The sequence below is a fragment of the Haliotis asinina genome, chromosome 12 (genome assembly GCF_037392515.1).
Source record: "Haliotis asinina isolate JCU_RB_2024 chromosome 12, JCU_Hal_asi_v2, whole genome shotgun sequence".
In the NCBI taxonomy this organism is placed as follows: domain Eukaryota; kingdom Metazoa; phylum Mollusca; class Gastropoda; order Lepetellida; family Haliotidae; genus Haliotis; species Haliotis asinina.
In genome coordinates this window covers 26,385,941-26,405,597 of record NC_090291.1, presented here as the reverse complement: position 1 = coordinate 26,405,597, position 19,657 = coordinate 26,385,941, and the positions used below count along the sequence as shown (strand labels likewise).

The following is a 19,657-nucleotide window of genomic DNA, read 5'->3' as shown; positions in this document are numbered from 1 at the left end:
TATTTCAGTGGTAAAGCCATTCATTTTATGTTTTGTCTAGAAAGTGTTGAATTCTGACACAGAAGCTGTGATCTTTTTTACACAATGAGTAGAAATTAGGTTAGATATATACTAATCAGCAAACCAGTTTCGTCTTTTTCAGACGTCACAAAATACACAAAACATGCCAAGATGTCAACAAAAATGTCGCATTATTTTCAGTTATTTCATTACATTTGAAGATGTGTCTGTTACTCTGTTAATAATGATGCAAAATTAATCAAATTAGATCTACACAAACAGGAGAATATGGGAATCTAAGAACAAAATTATGTATTGGATTGGGCCATCCAAATTGCTACTACCTGCTTTTTGATGTGGTACACTGGCATCTTTTCTTATAAATTGTAAAACTCCCAGATGGTATCCACTCACACTGGGGAACTTTGTACTGGAATAGTTTGGTTCAGTGTGAACAAAACATAACGAAAATACAAAGTCCGTATCCACAGCAAATTCTCTCCATGTGATCTGAGTTACATTGACCTAATGTAAAGCATAGCATTAGAGTTGTGCCCCCTTATCTATATACGTACATGACCTCTCTGTCGACGTTTGACATCATAGAAGAAAATCGATTTTTGACATTTATTGCAGGTCATTTTTGATTTTGTGAGTATGATGTTATGCATTAGCTCATCCATCCATTTCATATACACTTATGTCGTTCAGATATTAAACTATATTTACTTCGCTCACACTTTACGTAAAGATGACAAATTAAAAAAATCATAGCAGAGTGCTTTTATCGGTGCACGATAAAAACCGCAGAAATTTACTGTTTTTTAATGCACACAAAAGCTTTGGACAACATTTAGCAGTGTCTATTTCTCAAACCCCTGAGTTAGTCGCAGTTATATTTATACCAACAGATAGGAAAATAAATATTCTACATTTGTGTGTAATTTTATAGCTGTACACAGATCCAGGACCATGTGAGCTCAATTCTTGCACAGCGCTCACTTTTTAAACCTTACGAAAATGTGCGCCTGAAAAAAAACTCGGCATCCAGGGGTTAACAGTAGATGGGAGAAAACAATTATGAAAGTAAGACACACGCCCTGTATTACATTGGACATTATTGTAGTTTCGCAAATTAAAGCAGCTTTGATTACAAACATTTGGTGAGACATTGTGAGATTAACCCATTTACCATTTTGTAGAACTCACATAATTTATGATAGTGGAGTCTTTCAACAAAGGAACTATATAATGTCTCAGCATAGGAGGTGCGTCTCTCTGCACCTGTAATAGTCTAGAGAAGTATCATCAGCAAAGAGTTTTAACTTGCTAGTCCATTTGTTAAATAGTCTATATAGACAAGAAATAATAGTGGCCCAAAGACACAACCTTGTGGAACACTGGCTAGTACAGGTTTGCTGACACTTACTAAGAACAGACTAAATGCAGTGTCGCTCTAAGAATGATACTAGTTGATCAGGAATAGACTAAGGCTTATGAATAAGACTCCTAGGCTTATGAAGCTGTATTGTCGTTTTACGAGAAGAGGGACAGATAATGACAGGAATAGGTCAATCCAGTGTAATATCCTTTATCTCGGATGAGAAATATGGTTTGGAGTAAAGGCAGAGTGAACAGTCCAAATTATACTGTGGTGACAAAATGATACTGACCTACAGCAAGTACTTGACAGTATTTCTAATAGCTTGGTTCCTTACAGCCATAACTTAGCCTTATCCATGTAGGTTGTCCCTATCTTACATACTGAAGTAATACAAGCAGTTAATAATGGTAAATGTGGGAAAACAGCAGGTTTAGATTATATTCCATGTGAGGCGTCATAGAATAGATATTTTATTATGCATTCTTACACACTGTTTTGATAATAATACCTGCCCAGGTCTTTGGTAAGAAAGTCTTATATACTCAAATTGAAAACCCAACACAGACCCAAGTGACCTTGTGGGTTACTGCAGAATTTCTCTTATTTAGCAGTCCCCTGTAAAATCTATGCGGAAATACTAAATATGGTTTTTTGTGGAGCAGTTTGTGATCAATGGCTTACTCACAGAAAAGCATGATGGTTTCGGAACATCAGAACATATCTACACCATAGATGAGAGCAATAGTCAATTAAAGGTAAAATAAAGTATTTACGTATTGTTTCGAGAGATTTGCATGATAGTCTGTATTTAAAACTATGAATAATAGGGCTAATTAATCTTCTCATGTCAATAATGTGATAATGCCAAACACATTTTACTTGTCATGTTCCCACCCATTTAGATGTTCTGTCTAAATCTGAGTTAAGAGTAAATGCACTTGTATGGGATCATTGATTATTACATAAAGTGATGTGTCAGCTTACTTTCCATTCCACTAAATATGTCGTGTGTATATACTGAGAGAAAAAGGGGTCCAAGGACTGATCCTTGGGGCACTCCAGCTATTATCAGTTTTAATTTTGATTTGTAAGCTTGAATAACTACTCTTTGCATCCTGTTTTGCAAACAACTTTCAAACCATTTCAATAGATTCCCCTCAATCCCACACAAATTTAGTTCATGTATAATCAATGGTGCCAAAATTTCTCAAATGCCTTGCCTTTATCACTGAATAAAGAATAACTTCTTTCCCATTGTCTATAGCTTTGGCATTAAAATTATATTAATGCATGAGTTGGTAAGCTTTTGAATCTCCTGGTATGAATCCAAATTGTAAATCTGATAGGCAATTGTTTTCTCTCATGAAGGTGAAGACATATTTAAATTTACATTTCTCAAAGACCTTGGATAAACAGGACGTTAAGATAATTAGTCTACAGATACAACAGTCATTATTATTTCCTTTCTTGTGGATTGGTATGGCTGATGATTCTTTCCCTATATCTATATTTGAAGTGATTAGTTGAAAAGGTTAGGTAATACTAGTGACAAGGAGGAGAACACCAAATGTAGGAATCGGTTTCCAATACCATCTGGTCCAGTTACTTTGGTAATGTTTGACGATGATAGAACGTCTTCAACATTCTGATTAAATCACTCATATATTTACCATTGTTGTATAAGGTGATATTTGGAAGATCCTTATTAGGGTCAGCAAATGTTGATGGGCCAACAGAAATAACTCAAAATGTTTGCTATTGATTCTGGTTCTTGACAGACTTCATTATTGTGGGTAATAGGAGGAAAGGAGGTACTTTCATCAGATTTTTTGTTCACATAGTTTTTAACTAAATGCTACCATAGTTTAGTGCCATGATTATCATTTATTTGATTTGAGAGTCAAATTTTCTTTTATAATCTTTCTTGGCCTTTATAACTGCCAAAGTCACTTGATTTCTTAGTCATATAAAAGTAGCCCAGTCATTTTTACCATTTTTTTTTTGTTTGCAATTTTGTGTTGTCAGTTTCATTTCCGCATGAGTTTGCGAATGTTATTGTTCATTCAAGGAGTATCTTTACATCCTACATCTTGTAACAAATTTGTTTGTGTATTGGAATTGCAAATATGAGATAAGGTTTTCACAAATGCACCTGTGCTCACATTTTATGTCAGGTGATGATAGTACATTGTGGCTGTCAGTATTATCAATGTGGGAGCAGATCTCGTCTCTGTTTGCGAAGGTGTTATCAAAAACCTTTCTCAGGTATGTTTTTGATGACTTCATACATTCTTTTATTGCTACAGATACTGGACACTGATTGCCACAAAACTGTTCTAAAACAGAAGCAACCATAAGATTGTTTATTTTTTGTTGTAAATATCAGTGTTAAAATCTCCAACAATGCTTGTATCTAAATCCATACCCATTGCATCTCCAATCAATTGATCCAAGAGCTTCAAATACTGCTCACTGCCTTCTAAAATACACGCAATAGATACTTGTGGTTTTTGTAGCGGAACTCCATCCATAATGCTTCCAGACCAATCTCATTTAAAGGTCACATGCAACGTAAAACACAACTTTCCAGATGCTGATACCTTTCGGTATGGACTTACCGAAACAAATCGTCAAAAATGTCAATTCAACCTATAATGTTCAAACCAGCACTGGGAGAAAAATTGGTTTCAACAGCTCATAATGCATGCGCAGGAAGTAGCTTTGCGGAGCTTGAACCAGTAGGCCCGCCCAAAGTATGGGGTCGTGAGCAGTAGTCTAATCTTAGTTGTGTACATGAACGAGTAAATATTCTACTCGTTACATAAGAAAAGCTATGTTGATTGTGATAAGCAGACTCTGTCACTGAGAAAACACAATGTCTGGTTTATTGACACCTATATGTCTGCCTGCCTGTCTGCTGATGACAATATGCAATGCACAACTTCAATTACTGACCATTTACAATTTGAAATTAACACCTATTGGGTTTACAAGCTATAAACAAAAAGCCGGATAAGAGTATTGGCAAATGAAACAGTGGCCAATGAAAAAGCCCCGTTACACTTGACTGCACACCCAGCTGTACTGACTGCACTTTTGATTTGCGATTATACGTTTATAATTCTGTTTATTTGTTTTTCATAATCACCAATGCATTTTATATATCATGAACAAGTGATTTTATATATCATGAACAAGTGATAACTGTGTTTTAATTGTGTTCAATTTTTTGGTTGCATGTGACCTTTAAGGTCACTACTTGTTTGGCGATGAATGGGTTCTTAACAGCGATCCCACCACCCCTTGTTAGTCTATCTTTACTAAAGAACACTGCAAGCCTCGAACAAGAGTATTACTATCGAAAATAACTTCATGAGTCAAGTTTCTGTCAAACAGAGAGCGTCATAATCGTTTAGTTCTAGAACTTTGAGTTCAGTTTTATCTTTAACACAACAAGCATCCACACAAATAATTTTAAAGGGGAAGTGTACATGAAAAATCATGTTTTTTCTTACGTGGACCAAAATGGATTTTTTTTATTACTTAATATCAATGTTTGACAATATACACTAATTTTTCTTACAATGAATGTGTAACCTACACTATAAGTGCTGACATGTTATGCCATTATGAGGCCTCTATTTGCCAAGCTAACCAGGCCAGTGTTGCTGCCCTTTGGTTATGACATAGTTAGTCCCAGCTGATTGTGACTGGTCTCCTGTCCAGTCTCAAAGTCAAAAGATACGGAAATTAATAATGAGAAAACACAGATGTAAAAATAAGAAAGAAGCCTTAGAACTAAAAATGTCAGCAGGAATATAGAAGTGATTGTGTGTATTTTTATAACCTCGCCTCAATGAAGATATCAAATATATATAACAATATTGACCTACGTGAGTCGGTCATGTTTGGGTCAGTCATGGACTCACACTTACAAGAACAGTATGATATATTGTGTGGAATTGTGGGAAATAATTTGAATACACCCAGTTTTATTGAACTATCTCTTGCTATGATGCTCTTGACATACATGTTCTAAAACGTTTGAGTAAGTTATGCAACAGGTAGGCGAACAGATCATTCACAGTATGAGAAAACAATACACAGTCTAAAAAATTAATCTGAGATGCATTTCAAATGAGTGGGTCTTTCACAGCATGACACTTGATATATTTTACAACATTTCACTGAGACACTGACTAAGACTATTTGTCATGTTATTTTGAATTGTATGAGGAATACAAGGATTCATGTAAGGAAGATGGTTTTGAATTAAAGTTGTGAGTAATGGGCAAACATAACCAAAGTATGTGCAACATGATTTTATAAACAGACTGGCTGAAAGTTAAAGTCGAACATTCTTGGTTCTTTAACGATGTTTGGTGATTGGTGATTCGACCAAACAAAATATATACTATCGGTATATATGTCACAATAACATGTTTTATTTTGTTCTTTTTTACTTTTTTAATTTGATTCTCCCAGTGAAATTCAACATTTAAATTAAGATACACTATAAATTACGAAAGAGGCAATGAATGGTGACTTTGTGTCAAGACTGGCTAGATTTACGAGCCATGCAATTTTCACTAAATTTGCTTTGCAATAAGTGGATGACATCATAGGAAAAGAATTTCAAACAGAATATTAAAAACTATGAATTGTGGGATTGCATGAACTCTGGGATGTATTTGGACATGGTTTCAACATCAAAGTGAATGTTGAAAAGGAGGGACATATATTGTGAGATCTATGCAGGAATGTACCAAACACAGAATGCCTTCACATTCAAGCCCATCATTTGAGTTCAGGTGAAACCATTGGCTGGAAAGACACCCAATTTTATACAGTGTAACAGTGTGGAACTGACCACATAGACAGCTGACAGCCAGGAAACAGGTGGATTAAAACAGTAGCCTGCTCATCGAGACACAAGAACCACACCTAATCTGTACCACATGAAATGGGTCCCATAAGGTCCAACAACGTCATTCATTTATCACTTTGGCACTGATGATGTCATTAAAACTATTACTATTAAAGCTACTTGACAAACATTTGTTATGATACAAAAAGTGGAAGAAAAAAAGGCTTATTTTCAACTAAACTTGCACTATTTATCAGTGTTTCTGGGCTGTGATGAATATCATGACAAAGTAATAGGAAAAAGGTTAAGAGTAGAGATTTTGTATTATCATAAAGTCATGTCATCGTTAATATAAACTATACGTAGATGACATTTCTCCAAGAGATCCCAAGAAGCATCTCTTCAGCGTATGCTTGATTGTGTCAGTATAAAAAATGCCTCTAAATCAACAGTAAAATACAAAGATCGTCCATTACTGTGTCATTCCCTCTCTGCCATTATGTTTTAATTATCAAAGTAACTCATGCCTGTGAATATTTGGGTATTTGGTTGCTGGAACGTTTAGATATAAAATACACACCCAAAGATATTGCTAAGTCAGCCAGTGGGGCACTAGATGTTATTATTAGTAAATTTAATCGGTGGACCTTAAACATTATTTTTCAAAAAATTTTGGTAGAGCCGTAGACTTACTTCCCTATGCATTCATAGTCTGTCTCCTTCAAGTTTGTAAAGAAAAGCAAGTACAACATGCTGAGGATGACTCGTCATACTCATGTGAATGTACTTATTATGCTGGAATTACAAGACAAGAGTCATCAGAAGATGACATATCCCCCCGGCCCCCACATATTTGAAAGGACAAATCATCCGACAGTTACTTGATGTTTTCTTAGATTAAGTTTGAATCATGTCCATGGAAGTCATGAAAAACATAAATGCCATATATCTGTAAACAGCAAAAGGCACCACTTCAAGATCTGTCTCATATATCTGCCAAGATCTGTTGAAAGATATGAAATGGTTTTCTAGTTGTGCTCTGGAAACGAAGCCTATCCCTCCATTTTGAGACTAAGTCAGAATTGTTTCCATGGAAACCAGGAAAAATAAAAAAATGCCAAAACATTGTAAGTAGCAAAAGGCACCACTTTGTGGTCTGCCTCAAATATCTGCCAAGTTTTGCTGTAAGATATTGAATAGTTTTCAAGTTGTACTCCGGAAACGAGGGCCCATCCCTCCATTTTGAGACTAAGTCAGAATCGTTTCCACGGAAACTGGGAAAATGATAAATCACAAAAATGTGTAAATAGCAAAAGGCACCACTTCAGGGTCTCACCTACCTATCTGCCAAGTTTCGCAGAAAGATATTGAACGGTGTTTGCGTTCTGCTCCGGAAACGAATCCCATCCCTCCATTTTGAGACTAAGTCCGAAACGTTGTGAAGGAAACCCAGAAAATTATAAATAAAAAAACCCTGTAAATAGCAAAAGGCACCACGTTGGGATCTGCCACATATATACACATATATCTACCAAGTTTTGCTGACAGATATAAGCACTTTTCAAGATGTGCTCCAGAGATGAAACACACCTCTCACTTTTGTGACAAAGTCCGAATTGCTCACATGGAAACAGAGAAACAAAGAAATCACAAAAACCTGTAAATAGCATATGGCACTATTTTAGCTTGTGACTGGCATATCTACCAAGATTTGCAGAAAAATAAAGAACAGATTTTGAGTTCTGTTCCAGAAACGAAGCCCATCCCTCTATTTTGAGAATAAGTCCACAACACTTCCATAGAAACCGAGAAAATAATATATCACAAGATCCTGGAAGTACCAAAAGGCACCACTTTAGGTTCTGACTGATGTATGAAACAAGTTCTGCAGAAAAATATTGAACAGTTTTACCAACTTTTGCTGACAGATATTACAAAGTTTTTGCAATGTGCTCTGGAAACGAAACACACATATCTACCAAGTTTTGCAGAGAAATATTGAAAGTTTTTTGAGTCCTGCTCTGGAAACGAAGCTCATCCCTCCATTTTGATACTAAGTCCGAATCGTTTCCACTGAAACCGAGAAAATAATAAATCACAAAAGCCTGTAAATAGCAAAAGGCACCACTTCAGGTTCTGATTGATAAATATCTACCAAGTTTTGCAGAAAAATCTTGACCGTTTTTTTTTAGTTCTGCTCCAGAAACGAAGCCCACCCCACTATTAGACTAACACCAAAATGTTCCATGGAAAAACAAAAAAATAAAAATGCCAAAACTCTGTAAATAGCAAAAGGCACAACTATAGGTTGAGATTATTATATCTATCAAGTTTGGTCTAAAAATATTGAACGGATTCTGAGCTATGGTCCGGAAACAAAGGCTTCGACTATTTCCCCCCGCATTACCTGCCGGGTGGGATAAAAAGAAAGAAGTCGGTGGGAAGGGTTTAAATTACAACTGCATTGTTTAAAGATGTTTGTACATAAATCTTAGTCTGAGGAATTCAAAATGCCACTGTTAGACAAACCATTCATAAAGACAAAAGCTGAGTCTAGCCAGTTTAATGAGCTTCTTTGAAGAAAACATATCATCAGTACAACACTGCAAACATTTTAAATTAGGGTCATTAAGCCATGGCCCAGTGAAGTGCATCTATTGTAATCCAAGCAATTATAACTGACATATCAAAACATGCTTGATCTAGCCCAAGCATACTGTCAGTGCGCCAGCGGGATTAATGCCACTTAAGAAAGGATTAATAAGATTAAGAGCACTCCCCTCTGCCTGGATATTCCAGTAGGTCACACCGCACTCTGTATATTCAGTGTTTCATTGGCAATTATAGGGCCATCCTCGATATCTCCAAGGTATACGTTCCAACAAGTCTCTACTATACCCTGGATGCATCCACCGCTCAGCCTGATAGATTTATTATCTCCCTTGGCTGGCTTTTTATTCAATCAGGTGTCTACGCTGGGAAGTTGAACGAACCAATCACAACTCGCTTTCGCTTTTCAAATTATCTAAGCATTTAAAGCTGGCAAAGAAAACCATGCAGAGGTTCTCTGAAAGAGGTAGAAGGAGTTTTTGCACATACACATGTATTTTTTTTTAAAGTTTCGGAAATAAAAATATGTCAGTGTGATTTCCCCCAAATCTGAGTCGCACTGCCAGCAAACTTTCGCGACTGCTACCTTTCTTGACACTGGCAAGCTCAGTTATAACGACGGCCTAGCTGATTGGCTATTGTGAGAATGTGAAGCCCGCAAAGGGAGGTAATAAAATTATCGTGCCGACCCGTAGATGCATCCAGGGTATAGTGGAGACGTATCGGAACGTATACCCTGGAGATATCGAGGATGTTATAGGGCACACCCATTTTGTATCTTTTAACTAGCAATAATCTTTTTGTTGTTTCTAGTTAAGATAAATAAGAGGGTAGAACCGACTCTCTGTGGCCACCATTGTTATTCTATTTCTTGTTAATAAAATTGTAATTAGCTTCTTGTGACTTCGGTCTCTTTGCTGAGTTAATATATCCAAAGCAGACCAGTACATGAGGTAGAGAAGGGATTTCACTGGAACCCTCACTTGGACCCAAGACCCTTATCATAAGACAGACAGACAGACAGACAGACAGACAGACAGACATCACAAATTAAAAGCATCTTTGGTAAATCTATGAACAAGACTCTGAATCGTGGTGACAAACTCTTCCATTTGTTAAACCAAAACAGTTTCATCATTCTCTCTCCTCATGACAAATACCCAAAGTGGTTTCTAGACCAATTAATAATTTTCTGAATAAAACTGATATTTCATACTTGTCCTAACTCGTGCTTATTATGCCTATCTGCTCCCTCTAGATAGTAGGACTCGTGAAATCCCTTTGAAGTTCCCTTCTATTTCACACATACCCATCGGAAGCCTCCTTGTTTCCCGCCAAATTGGTCACATGACCAGCCATGCTTGTCACTCTCTCCACGGTATCATAAGCCTGACACAAGAACTGCAGTGAATCCAACTTGGCTGCATGGGGCGGTTGGGAAGGCTTGAAGTCATAAGTATAAAGTATTGGCTGCCATATAGGTACAGCTAGTACTTCCTTACTTTGGGAACTATCACAGCAGATGTTCAGTCCTGTACAGCTAGTACTTCCTCCCTTTGGGAACTACCACAGCAGATGTTCAGTCCTGTACAGCTAGTACGTCCTCCCTTTGGGAACTACCACAGCAGATGTTCAGTCCTGTACAGCTAGTACGTCCTGCCTTTGGGAACTATCACAGCGGATGTTCAGTCCTGTTCTTCCAATATTCATCCATGAAACAGAGGGACCACACCCAGTCAGTCTTCTCTTCTTGTGAAGTGACTGCTGACTTGATCATGTGGATATATAGAACAGGTAGCGTCCTGCTGGTGTCTAGATTTCTTATCGAGACAAGTTTAGACCCTTCATATGTTCAAGTATCTTAATGAGTGCAGGGCCATAATCACTCATGTTAGCATGTTCAAGATGTGCACATGGACTCTCAATCATTATACTCCATACAGCATCTTGGTCTCTACAAGTCACATGATGAAAGGGTGAGAGAAACTCAGTGCTCTTGCGGAACCATTAGTTGTAGTGCTACAAGTGGCCCAAACTGGTGCATGCCTGATATGTTCTCCGGGGCTATGTCTCTTAGGTAGCGGTTAGCAAACAATGTTTTTGATTTCCAAACACTGCCCTCCATGATGTAAGCAAACCTCTCAGGTTTCACCAGGTAATCTTTGTTGAACTCTTTCAAACTATTCTTTGGAGTTTTTCTTGGGTACAAGAAAATTTGGGAGGTAGAATATGGGTGTTAGACGAGTTGATCTCTGGCATACACGAAGAGCACTGGATCTCTTGTGAGAGCTCGAGGTGGTGATGCCTGTAAAGGGATCTTGTACCTGTCTAACGATGATGTCGTCATTGTGAAGTACCCAATTCTTCCAGCTGTTGGTGTAAAACTCCAGTCTTTCCGAACCTGATCTTCATTGCAACCCTCATTAGCACCCCTGGAGGGTCATCCTTTTCCATGGGAGCTCTTGTTTCCTCTGGATGTGCGACGAAAGGAGCTCTTGCTGCAAGCATTGTACTTCTTGTCTCTTACTCCCTGTACCCAGGATGAAAACTGCTTGATGGCGGTGACCAGAATATTGATGGACTTTATCACGATCAATACTCTAGAGTCTTGGGTGATGGATTTAGCGACATCATCGATTCTGCTAGGCGCAGACCTGGGAGCAATGGTTTAGTGACGCTGTCAGTCCTGGATGACGCTGACAGCAGGCCTTGTCAACAGTAGATTCAACTCCGCAGATTTAGAGGCTAGATGCTCTCAGATGAATTGCTGGTCATGCTATCTTATTCTGTCTCTGGGTTGCTGAACCTTCATATGAGACAGAATAAGATGGCCCTGAAGCAGGTGAGTCGGAAGAAACTGCATTGGGTTGTTGTAACTAGTTGAGCCAACCGCTTGTCCTCCAGTTTGTAGGAATGGTTGTGAGCCTAACTGATTAGTTTGTAGTCCTCATCTACATCAGGTGCTGTCAAAAAGGGCTTATATGATGTAGTGGGAATCGTCAAGCGATGAAGGACGGGATGTGTTGCTGCTGATAATTGGTCACAGAATGGATAAGTTGTCCGGTACCATAGCTATCAGCACAATAGGAAGAAATGTTAAGGTGTCAATGTCACAGTTGAAGATCTTGTACCTGAGGGTGTCGTTGTTGGACTCCTTCGAGGTGAAGCGAGATGAAGCCCATTCGTAATCCAAGATCTAATCTCTGAGTCGGAGAGGACAATTTCTTTTTCCTCTTCTGATGCAGGCTAGCTACGTGTATCCCTGTCTGAGAAGTCATATCTGTCCTTCCACGAAAGCATTCACAAGTGGTCTGAATGGGTTTCGTGAACATCATTCCTGCACCGAAATTCGAAGTGATTGTCATGTCTGTATGCATCCCTGGAGTGGCCGTCATTTTTTCACCAGTATCAACTGAATAACCTGACATGACCTGAGAGAATCTACCTTGTTTGTTCTTAATATGTCTTTGAAAAGTATATAAATACAAACCAAATTCTGTATCAGATAAATTCTTACAAAGTTCACAGCGCACAGTGGAAGAACAAACAATAGTGCATGAAGGACATAATATGTGTGTTCAACCACTAACTGCTGTATCTTGCACTGGGAGTATGATTTCATCAACTAAGGACAGAGTCTCATTTGATGAAAACCGTGTTCAACTACATCAAAGTTACAAAAATGTCAACAATAATTTCACATTATGACAATAGTTAATACAAACCAAAAGCCAAATACGACAAAAATTTGAATAATTGGACCGAAATGTAAAGATAAATTAGCCAGTGTATCAGGACCCATTGTGCCTCCAACTGTACTTGTTGGGCTATGAGCGGCGTTAGTCCAGATTCCTGTGATACCCGAACAATAACTAGCTGTAACTAATCTTGTTTACTATGCAAACTCATTACCTGTTGATTCAATAATCCAGTGATTCAGTTTCCGTATCCGGACGTTACTTAGCGGTAACAGATCAGCTAATTACACATAGTTTTGCTTTATTACTCCTGCAGTACATCAAAAAGATTCAGACAATCCCTTCACACTGTGACCCCCATTCAGTGGTAGTTGTTAAGTGGCACATCCGAGTTGAACATGTCGTTAGTTTGTGATTTTGATCAATTAGTAGGTCTCACTTTTGGTTAGTTTCAGTAATGCCTGTCATGCTTACTTGCTGTATAAAACACTGATTGTGTCAAAATGAGATCAGCTGACGCTTGTCAGTTACGATAGCAAATCCTGCCCCTAAGCGTAAAAGATGTGAAATTACTGCCGCAGAAAAAAAAAGGGTAATTTGTAGATACAAAGAGAAAACCCTAAAGCCAGTTTCGAACTTATGTGTAAACATTTTCGTCAAGAATTCGGACATTCTATCGGCAAGAGCACAATTTCGGACATCGGATATGTTTGTGATTGGCTACGATCATTTGACAGACAGATGCGATCACGTGGTTGAAACATGATCTTACTTTGTGACAATGCTGCCAGTCACAAGTGTGCAAATGTCAAACTGACCAATGTGGAAGTTCATTTCTTGCCCCCAAAACACCACATCTCACATTCAGCCAATAGATGCTGGCATCATAAGAACTTTTAAGGCCCACTTCAGGAAATATCCCGTCACGTAGATTTCTTTCACAAGAGTTTTGTTACGTGTATGTACGAGGGGGTTTCAATAAGTTTTGAGCCTTGCATAGAAAAACACAAAATATTGGTATGAACCACATTTATTTTTCAACATAGTCCCCTTGTGAGTCAAGACACTTGTTCCATCTTTTCTGCCAGGCGCTGATGCCATCTCTGTAGAAGGTGCCTCAGTAGCAGCAATAAGCTCATTATCATTCTGAAATCTACGACAAAGCAAGTGTTTCTTGAGATTTGGGAACAGATGGTAATCACTTGGTGCCAGGTCTGGAGAGTAGGGGGGATGCGGCAAGATTTCGTGCCCATTTTCACTGCAGTGAGGGGGGTCTCTTTCTGTCAATGTGAGCTGTTCAATAACTTCTGAGAGTAGGATACCAAAACTTATATATCACATCAGCTACACCCCAAGGTTCAATGTCGTACCATAGGCTGTGACACCTGGGTATGAAAAATGCTCAAGGCTCAAAACTTATTGACATACCCTCGTATAATCTATCCAGATATGATTGTATGCATTGATTGGTTGTTATATGAATATTCAAGCTGCTATGTCTACAAACTGTAATAAAGTCTTTTGAAACTTGTATACGTTCGTATGTTTCTGTATTGCCATGTCAAAGGGAAGTACCTCTACTATAGTTGTGTTCATAAAGGTTCGTTTTAGTAGTCCTTACATTTCACTATCCGAACATTTTTGATGAAAAACAGAAGTGTCCAGATTAACGCGGCCTGACTGTTTTTCAATGTATGGTATAGTCTATAGATTTACATCCGCCAAGCAAGTGCTGCATATTAAGCAGTTTGGCAACGTTCATAATTAATTTAGCTTGATGACAGGTTGAAAACAACACGATCTAGTGTCAAACTAAATCTGCCTGTCACACCAAGTTCAGGGTAACAGCGAGAACAATATATACTGAACCGCTGTCACATAACCTTGTTATGCTTGCTATTTCCAGCTCTGAAGACAAGTAAAATAAACACAGTAATCTTAATTCCTGCATATAACAAAATGCTAAGCAAAAACAACTGAAATGATTTGTTTGGGTGGCATTCTACAAGTTGCTAGTATAGAGATGACACAACTTAATGCAAATTTTGTTAAAAGAAAGAAGTGTATCATCCATAAAGCTGAAATGATAGACAATCTTGTCTAGAGACTATTAGGGTCAAAGGCCAGGAAAAAATTCATCTGGTCCCTTGTCTTTTGGAACAGCTAAGGGTGATTTCCCCATTAATCCCAGGTTCCTAGATGCAACACAGCATTTTCAAATAAAGCGAAAACGAAAGTAGCATGTAGATAATTGAACCCTAATTACTTGAAGATAAGTGGCCCAGATACCTGTAAGTTGCCTCTAACCTTACCTATGCATTAGATCAAGTTTATGAAGTTCCCATTGAGCTTCTGTAACATTCACATGGTTGACAGTTTGAACAGTTTCCGTGATCAGTGACTACTTTGTATTGAAATTAATAGTTGAATAAATATATAAGTGAAATCTTAGCTTTTGTGTGATCTTTATTTAAAAATAAGTTAACTTGTTCATATTGCTTGATTTGACCACTCTCACTTAACAAACTGTTGAAAGTAAAACTTGTTTTAGAATTCACAGACTTTGACTCTTGTACCTGAAAAAAAAAGAATTTTTTAGCTGAAATCGATTATCTTTGTAAGAAAGATCCAAACTAAAACTGCCCAGGGGGAACCCTGTGTGGGATGACCGAGGGAATGTAAATGGAAACAAGTTAAGGAATTACCGTCTTTATAACATGTCTTTAAGTACTTCTTATTATGTTTCTGCTTTAAATGATAGAGGTCATACAAGTTATCTAGCCAAATTTAGATGTGGCACAATACCTTTAGAAGTAGGACTTGGTTGGTTCTAAGAAACCAAAAACTCCCATAGATAGGCATGTATGTAAGCGTAAATTCATCTAATGTTGAAGATGATGAGACACACTTCCTTATTGACTATACATTATATTCTGATCTAAGAGTAACACTTTATAGTCAAGCCTCAGTTATAAACTGAAATTTTAGCCACCTATCTTGTTCAGATAAAGTATGTTTATTATGCTGTGCAAAGAGTTATTGAATACCGTCACTGCACTACTTATAACTAAGATCAAATGTAGACTGTTCAACACTTCATTTCCCCACTGATACTTCAACATGATATTTTAAATGTTATGTCTTGGCATTTATGGTGCTTTTAACATATTGCATTATTGTATTTGCCATTAGTGTCTAATAAGCCACATTACAAATGTCTTATCTTGCACTTATAAATGCTTTCAAAATATTGTAGTTATTACTGTAGTTGTCCTCGGCGTCTAATAGGCCCTAGATAGCCAGGCGATCATCTTATGAATCTCAAACGAAAATGAACAGTATAGCTAGACACTCAAATAATTGAGTTTTCTTCTTTCTTTCTTCTCCCAGTATTTGCAACATGATGGCAGCCATTTTTCATGTGTCTGTGTATAATAACAAGTCCAGACTTCAGAAAGTATTTGTAAGGAACAAATGGATGTCAAGATAAATGAAATTACAATAACGACAGAAAAAATGTGGTTTACATTACTGCAGTGTTTGGTATTTACTCATTATGACAGACTGAAGTCAAATTATGTCTGCTAGCAGAATATGCATCATGAAAAGGTCAAAGGCTTGATAGCAGACTATGCATAATGGCAGAAACTATAACAGCAGGAACTATTCTTGCGATTAATATGTGAAGAATAATGCTTTTGCATTAAAAAAGTGGACCACATATTTCTGAGAATTTATCTTTAAGCGAGTCAGTTATTGCTATTTTCTAGTATTCTCCATTAAGATTAAACTGATTTATGAGCACGTAGCCTGTGACCTCATATCGCTGTACTTGACATATCCGTAATCAGAAATGAAAGTCTGAACCTATGAGGCCTATTTTATTGTAAAATACGATTAACATGACATTTAATCAACACATCTGTGCAGAAATTATTATTTCAACTTTGATAGAGTTTCAGCAAAAGCCATTAGATGAACAGAGAAGATTAACATTTACCACTGACGTTAGGATGTTGACTTACATATAAAATCACTTCTAAGAAGCGTGCGAGTAAAAATGGAATAAATTTGCCGCGATAGCATGAATGCCACAATACAACAAGGTCCGAGGTCTTCTTCTACAAAACAATATTTATCGCATATCATTTAAGTGCGGTGGAACCTCTTCCCCAGTCCTAGCAAACTAATTTTGTCACTGTTCTTGACAGTACTGATTCTGCTGCACAAGATTTTCTGGATTCTAGGTGAGGTCTTGAATATTCTAAAAACATTCAAATCAAGTAATAGATTGAGTAAATTGATTCACTGAGTGAGTGAGTTTAGTTTTACGCCGCACTCAGCAATATTCCAGCTATATGGCGGCGGTCTGTAAATAATCGAGTCTGGACCAGACAATCCAGTGATCAACAACATGAGTATCAATCTGCACGATCGGGAACCGTTGACATGTGTCAACCAAGTCAGCGAGTCTGACCACCCGATCCCGTTAGTCGCCTCTTACGACGAGCATAGTCGCTTTTCATGGGTCAAATTGATTCATTGATTGGTATAGAAGTAATAAATGACAAGACCATAATCGTTTGTGATATAAAAAAGATGTTTGTCTTTTTCTCTTTTCTTCGTGTATTGGATTATATTGATTCAAGTTTCTGAAAAGTAAGTATTGTTCTTTACACCCAAATATGGGAAAATATGAACGTATGAATTGAAGCGCCATAAAAGTTCATTGTGTACACTCCGAGTTAGGTCATCTCGATGGTTAAACATAACTCGAAACAATCAGCGAGGCAGGTGAAATGCAGTGCAAAGACTGGTTAATGCGTCACATATCCAGTCGTTAAATATTCATGAATTGTTACCATCGTCGTAAATTTCAAGGGGCGTCCCAAGAGTGACAAACGAATCTTCTTCGTCCGAATCCATGGGCGCATCCATTTTCAAACTGTTCAGCAGTTAAGGCATTCGATTAAACCATTGGTGTAATTACTTGAATTGGAGAAAAATGCAACATATTGTATATGAATAAGAAACCGATTGTTTATCTAATTCAAATATATGCCGCAACTGGCGATATTTACGATAATTTCTTCGTATAATTTCATCGAATTATAAATAAAACAATGCGTGTTCTGCAGAAGCCAAAATACGGAAGGTGGTGAATGCGCATGCTCAAAGATAGACCTAGTGGCTTCACCCTTAGAAGGAACAAGGTGATACTTGTTTTGTGCTGTATATTGCTTTAATATATGCGCTGCAATGCAATCTTTTGTGGTATATAAACCTGGAAGATGATGAAGAAAATAAGTTTCAAAGGTATAAAGCTCTCGGGACAGAGACGCCCGCGTGGTACATCGCCAAAAAACGAACTCGGTCGGGAGAAGCAAGGGGACTCGGATAGTCCCAATGCCGTGTTGCAGAATGACTCACAAGTGTTATCACAACAAAGCTATGCAGACGATCAGACAACGACCGAATCCGATGTGAATCACAGAAAGAGGGATAAGATTGGTCTTTTTTGGAATCTTAGGCGAAAGTTTACACCAAGTGTTCATCGAAAAACTGAAGGTACGGAAGGGAATCATATAGAAGAGTGCCAAAGTATGTCAGTGAAATGTGAGACAAAGAAATCCAAACAGAAAGGTAAACGTTTGTTTATGTTATGTGACAAGTCAGTGAGGTCAAATTCAACAGCATCTCAAAGTTGTGACAGTCTGAACTCAAATGGGCAAACATACACGTCTCCTAAGATCAGTGAAATGCATTCCAACACGGACAGTCATGATCAGGATGTACGGAAAGAGAAGGCAAGTTGTAGAACGAAAGATATTTCTAAATTCCACCCGGATGGTCACAACAAATCAGAAGACTATCATAGTGATGATTATGATGATGCAGATTTGCACTGCAGACGGAATATCCGTGGATCTCATGTATTGTGTCATGAGATACCAACTTACGAAGCATGTGAACCTTATGAATTGTCTCAGAAATATGGAATATCGTGTCAAGATTTCTTTGAACAGCCAAAAGTGTGGAGTCTAACACAGGAACTATTTCGCTTATCGAAATTTGGCTGGTATTGGGGACCTATTACACGGAATGAAGCAGAAGAAAAACTGGCTAACCAGCCAGATGGTGCTTTTCTTGTGAGAGATAGTTCTGATGAACGTTACTTGTTGAGTTTAAGCTTTCGATCATATGGCAGGACTCTTCATACAAGGATAGAGCACTGTAATGGCATGTTTAGTTTCTATGCACAGCCTGACACGGAAGGCTACCCCTCCATAGTGGATTTGATAGAACATTCTATGAATGATTCACAGACTGGTATCTTTTGCTATTCAAGATCACGTTCGCCAGGGGCCCCTTCATTCCCTGTTAGACTGACTAAACCTGTGTCCAGATTTACACAAGTTCGGTCATTACAGTACTTGTGCCGGTTTGTCATTAGACAGTATACACGATATGATCATATTCAACAGTTACCCCTGCCAACCAGCTTGAAAGGCTGGATAGAAGAAAACCAATATTGACTCATGAGAAAATGCCAATGTTTGTATGGATCTGCACAAAACCACAACTACAGTCTCATTAGTTAATCATTTTCATATCTTTCAGTTGATATCCTGATTTAAATTGAAGTATACAACAGCATTGAAAAAAACATTTTCATTTCCCTTCATGCTACTATACCTTAGTTTGTGAAAACTTCCTAGAATGGAGTGAGTTTCTTTTATCATCATATCTTGGATCTGATACTTCAACAGCTTTGTTTGGCTTTTCCCTAGTGTTCCGTTTGAACAATACTGTCCTGATATGCAAGTGCAGATAGCACCGTGATATGTATGTATGCTCCAGTTTTTACAACATAAAATTTCTGTAAGTTTTGGTAATATTTGTTATTGTTGTGTGTTTCACTGACAACTGCTGATTGTTTACAGGATAGAAACATCATTTAGAATTTCTGTTGACTTGCATTTGAATAAGAATGTGCAATATCTTCATACATATTGCATTTACGAAACAAGGTGGCAAAACAAGTTTGCTCTCCATGTCATAAGATCATGGTACTATTGAAGGTCATCAAAACAGCTT

At 37.7% G+C, this 19,657-nt stretch overlaps 2 protein-coding genes across 2 annotated transcripts in view; one reads left to right on the top strand and one right to left on the bottom strand.

Annotated features, from left to right (window-relative positions):
* LOC137257787 (G patch domain-containing protein 1-like) overlaps positions 1–17,522 on the bottom strand; it is a 57,300-nt gene extending 39,778 nt beyond the window's left edge. The window contains exon 1 of the mRNA XM_067795218.1: positions 17,422–17,522. Coding sequence (XP_067651319.1) covers positions 17,422–17,497 — 76 coding nt within the window. The 5' untranslated portion in view covers positions 17,498–17,522. The remainder of the gene's footprint in view (positions 1–17,421) is intronic.
* Positions 17,523–17,730: 208 nt separating this feature from the next.
* Positions 17,731–19,455, top strand: LOC137258109 (suppressor of cytokine signaling 4-like). The gene has a single exon (XM_067795670.1). It carries the CDS (start codon positions 17,851–17,853, stop codon positions 19,093–19,095), a length of 1,245 nt encoding a protein of 414 aa, XP_067651771.1. The 5' UTR covers positions 17,731–17,850; the 3' UTR covers positions 19,096–19,455.
* Positions 19,456–19,657: the final 202 nt, after the last annotated feature.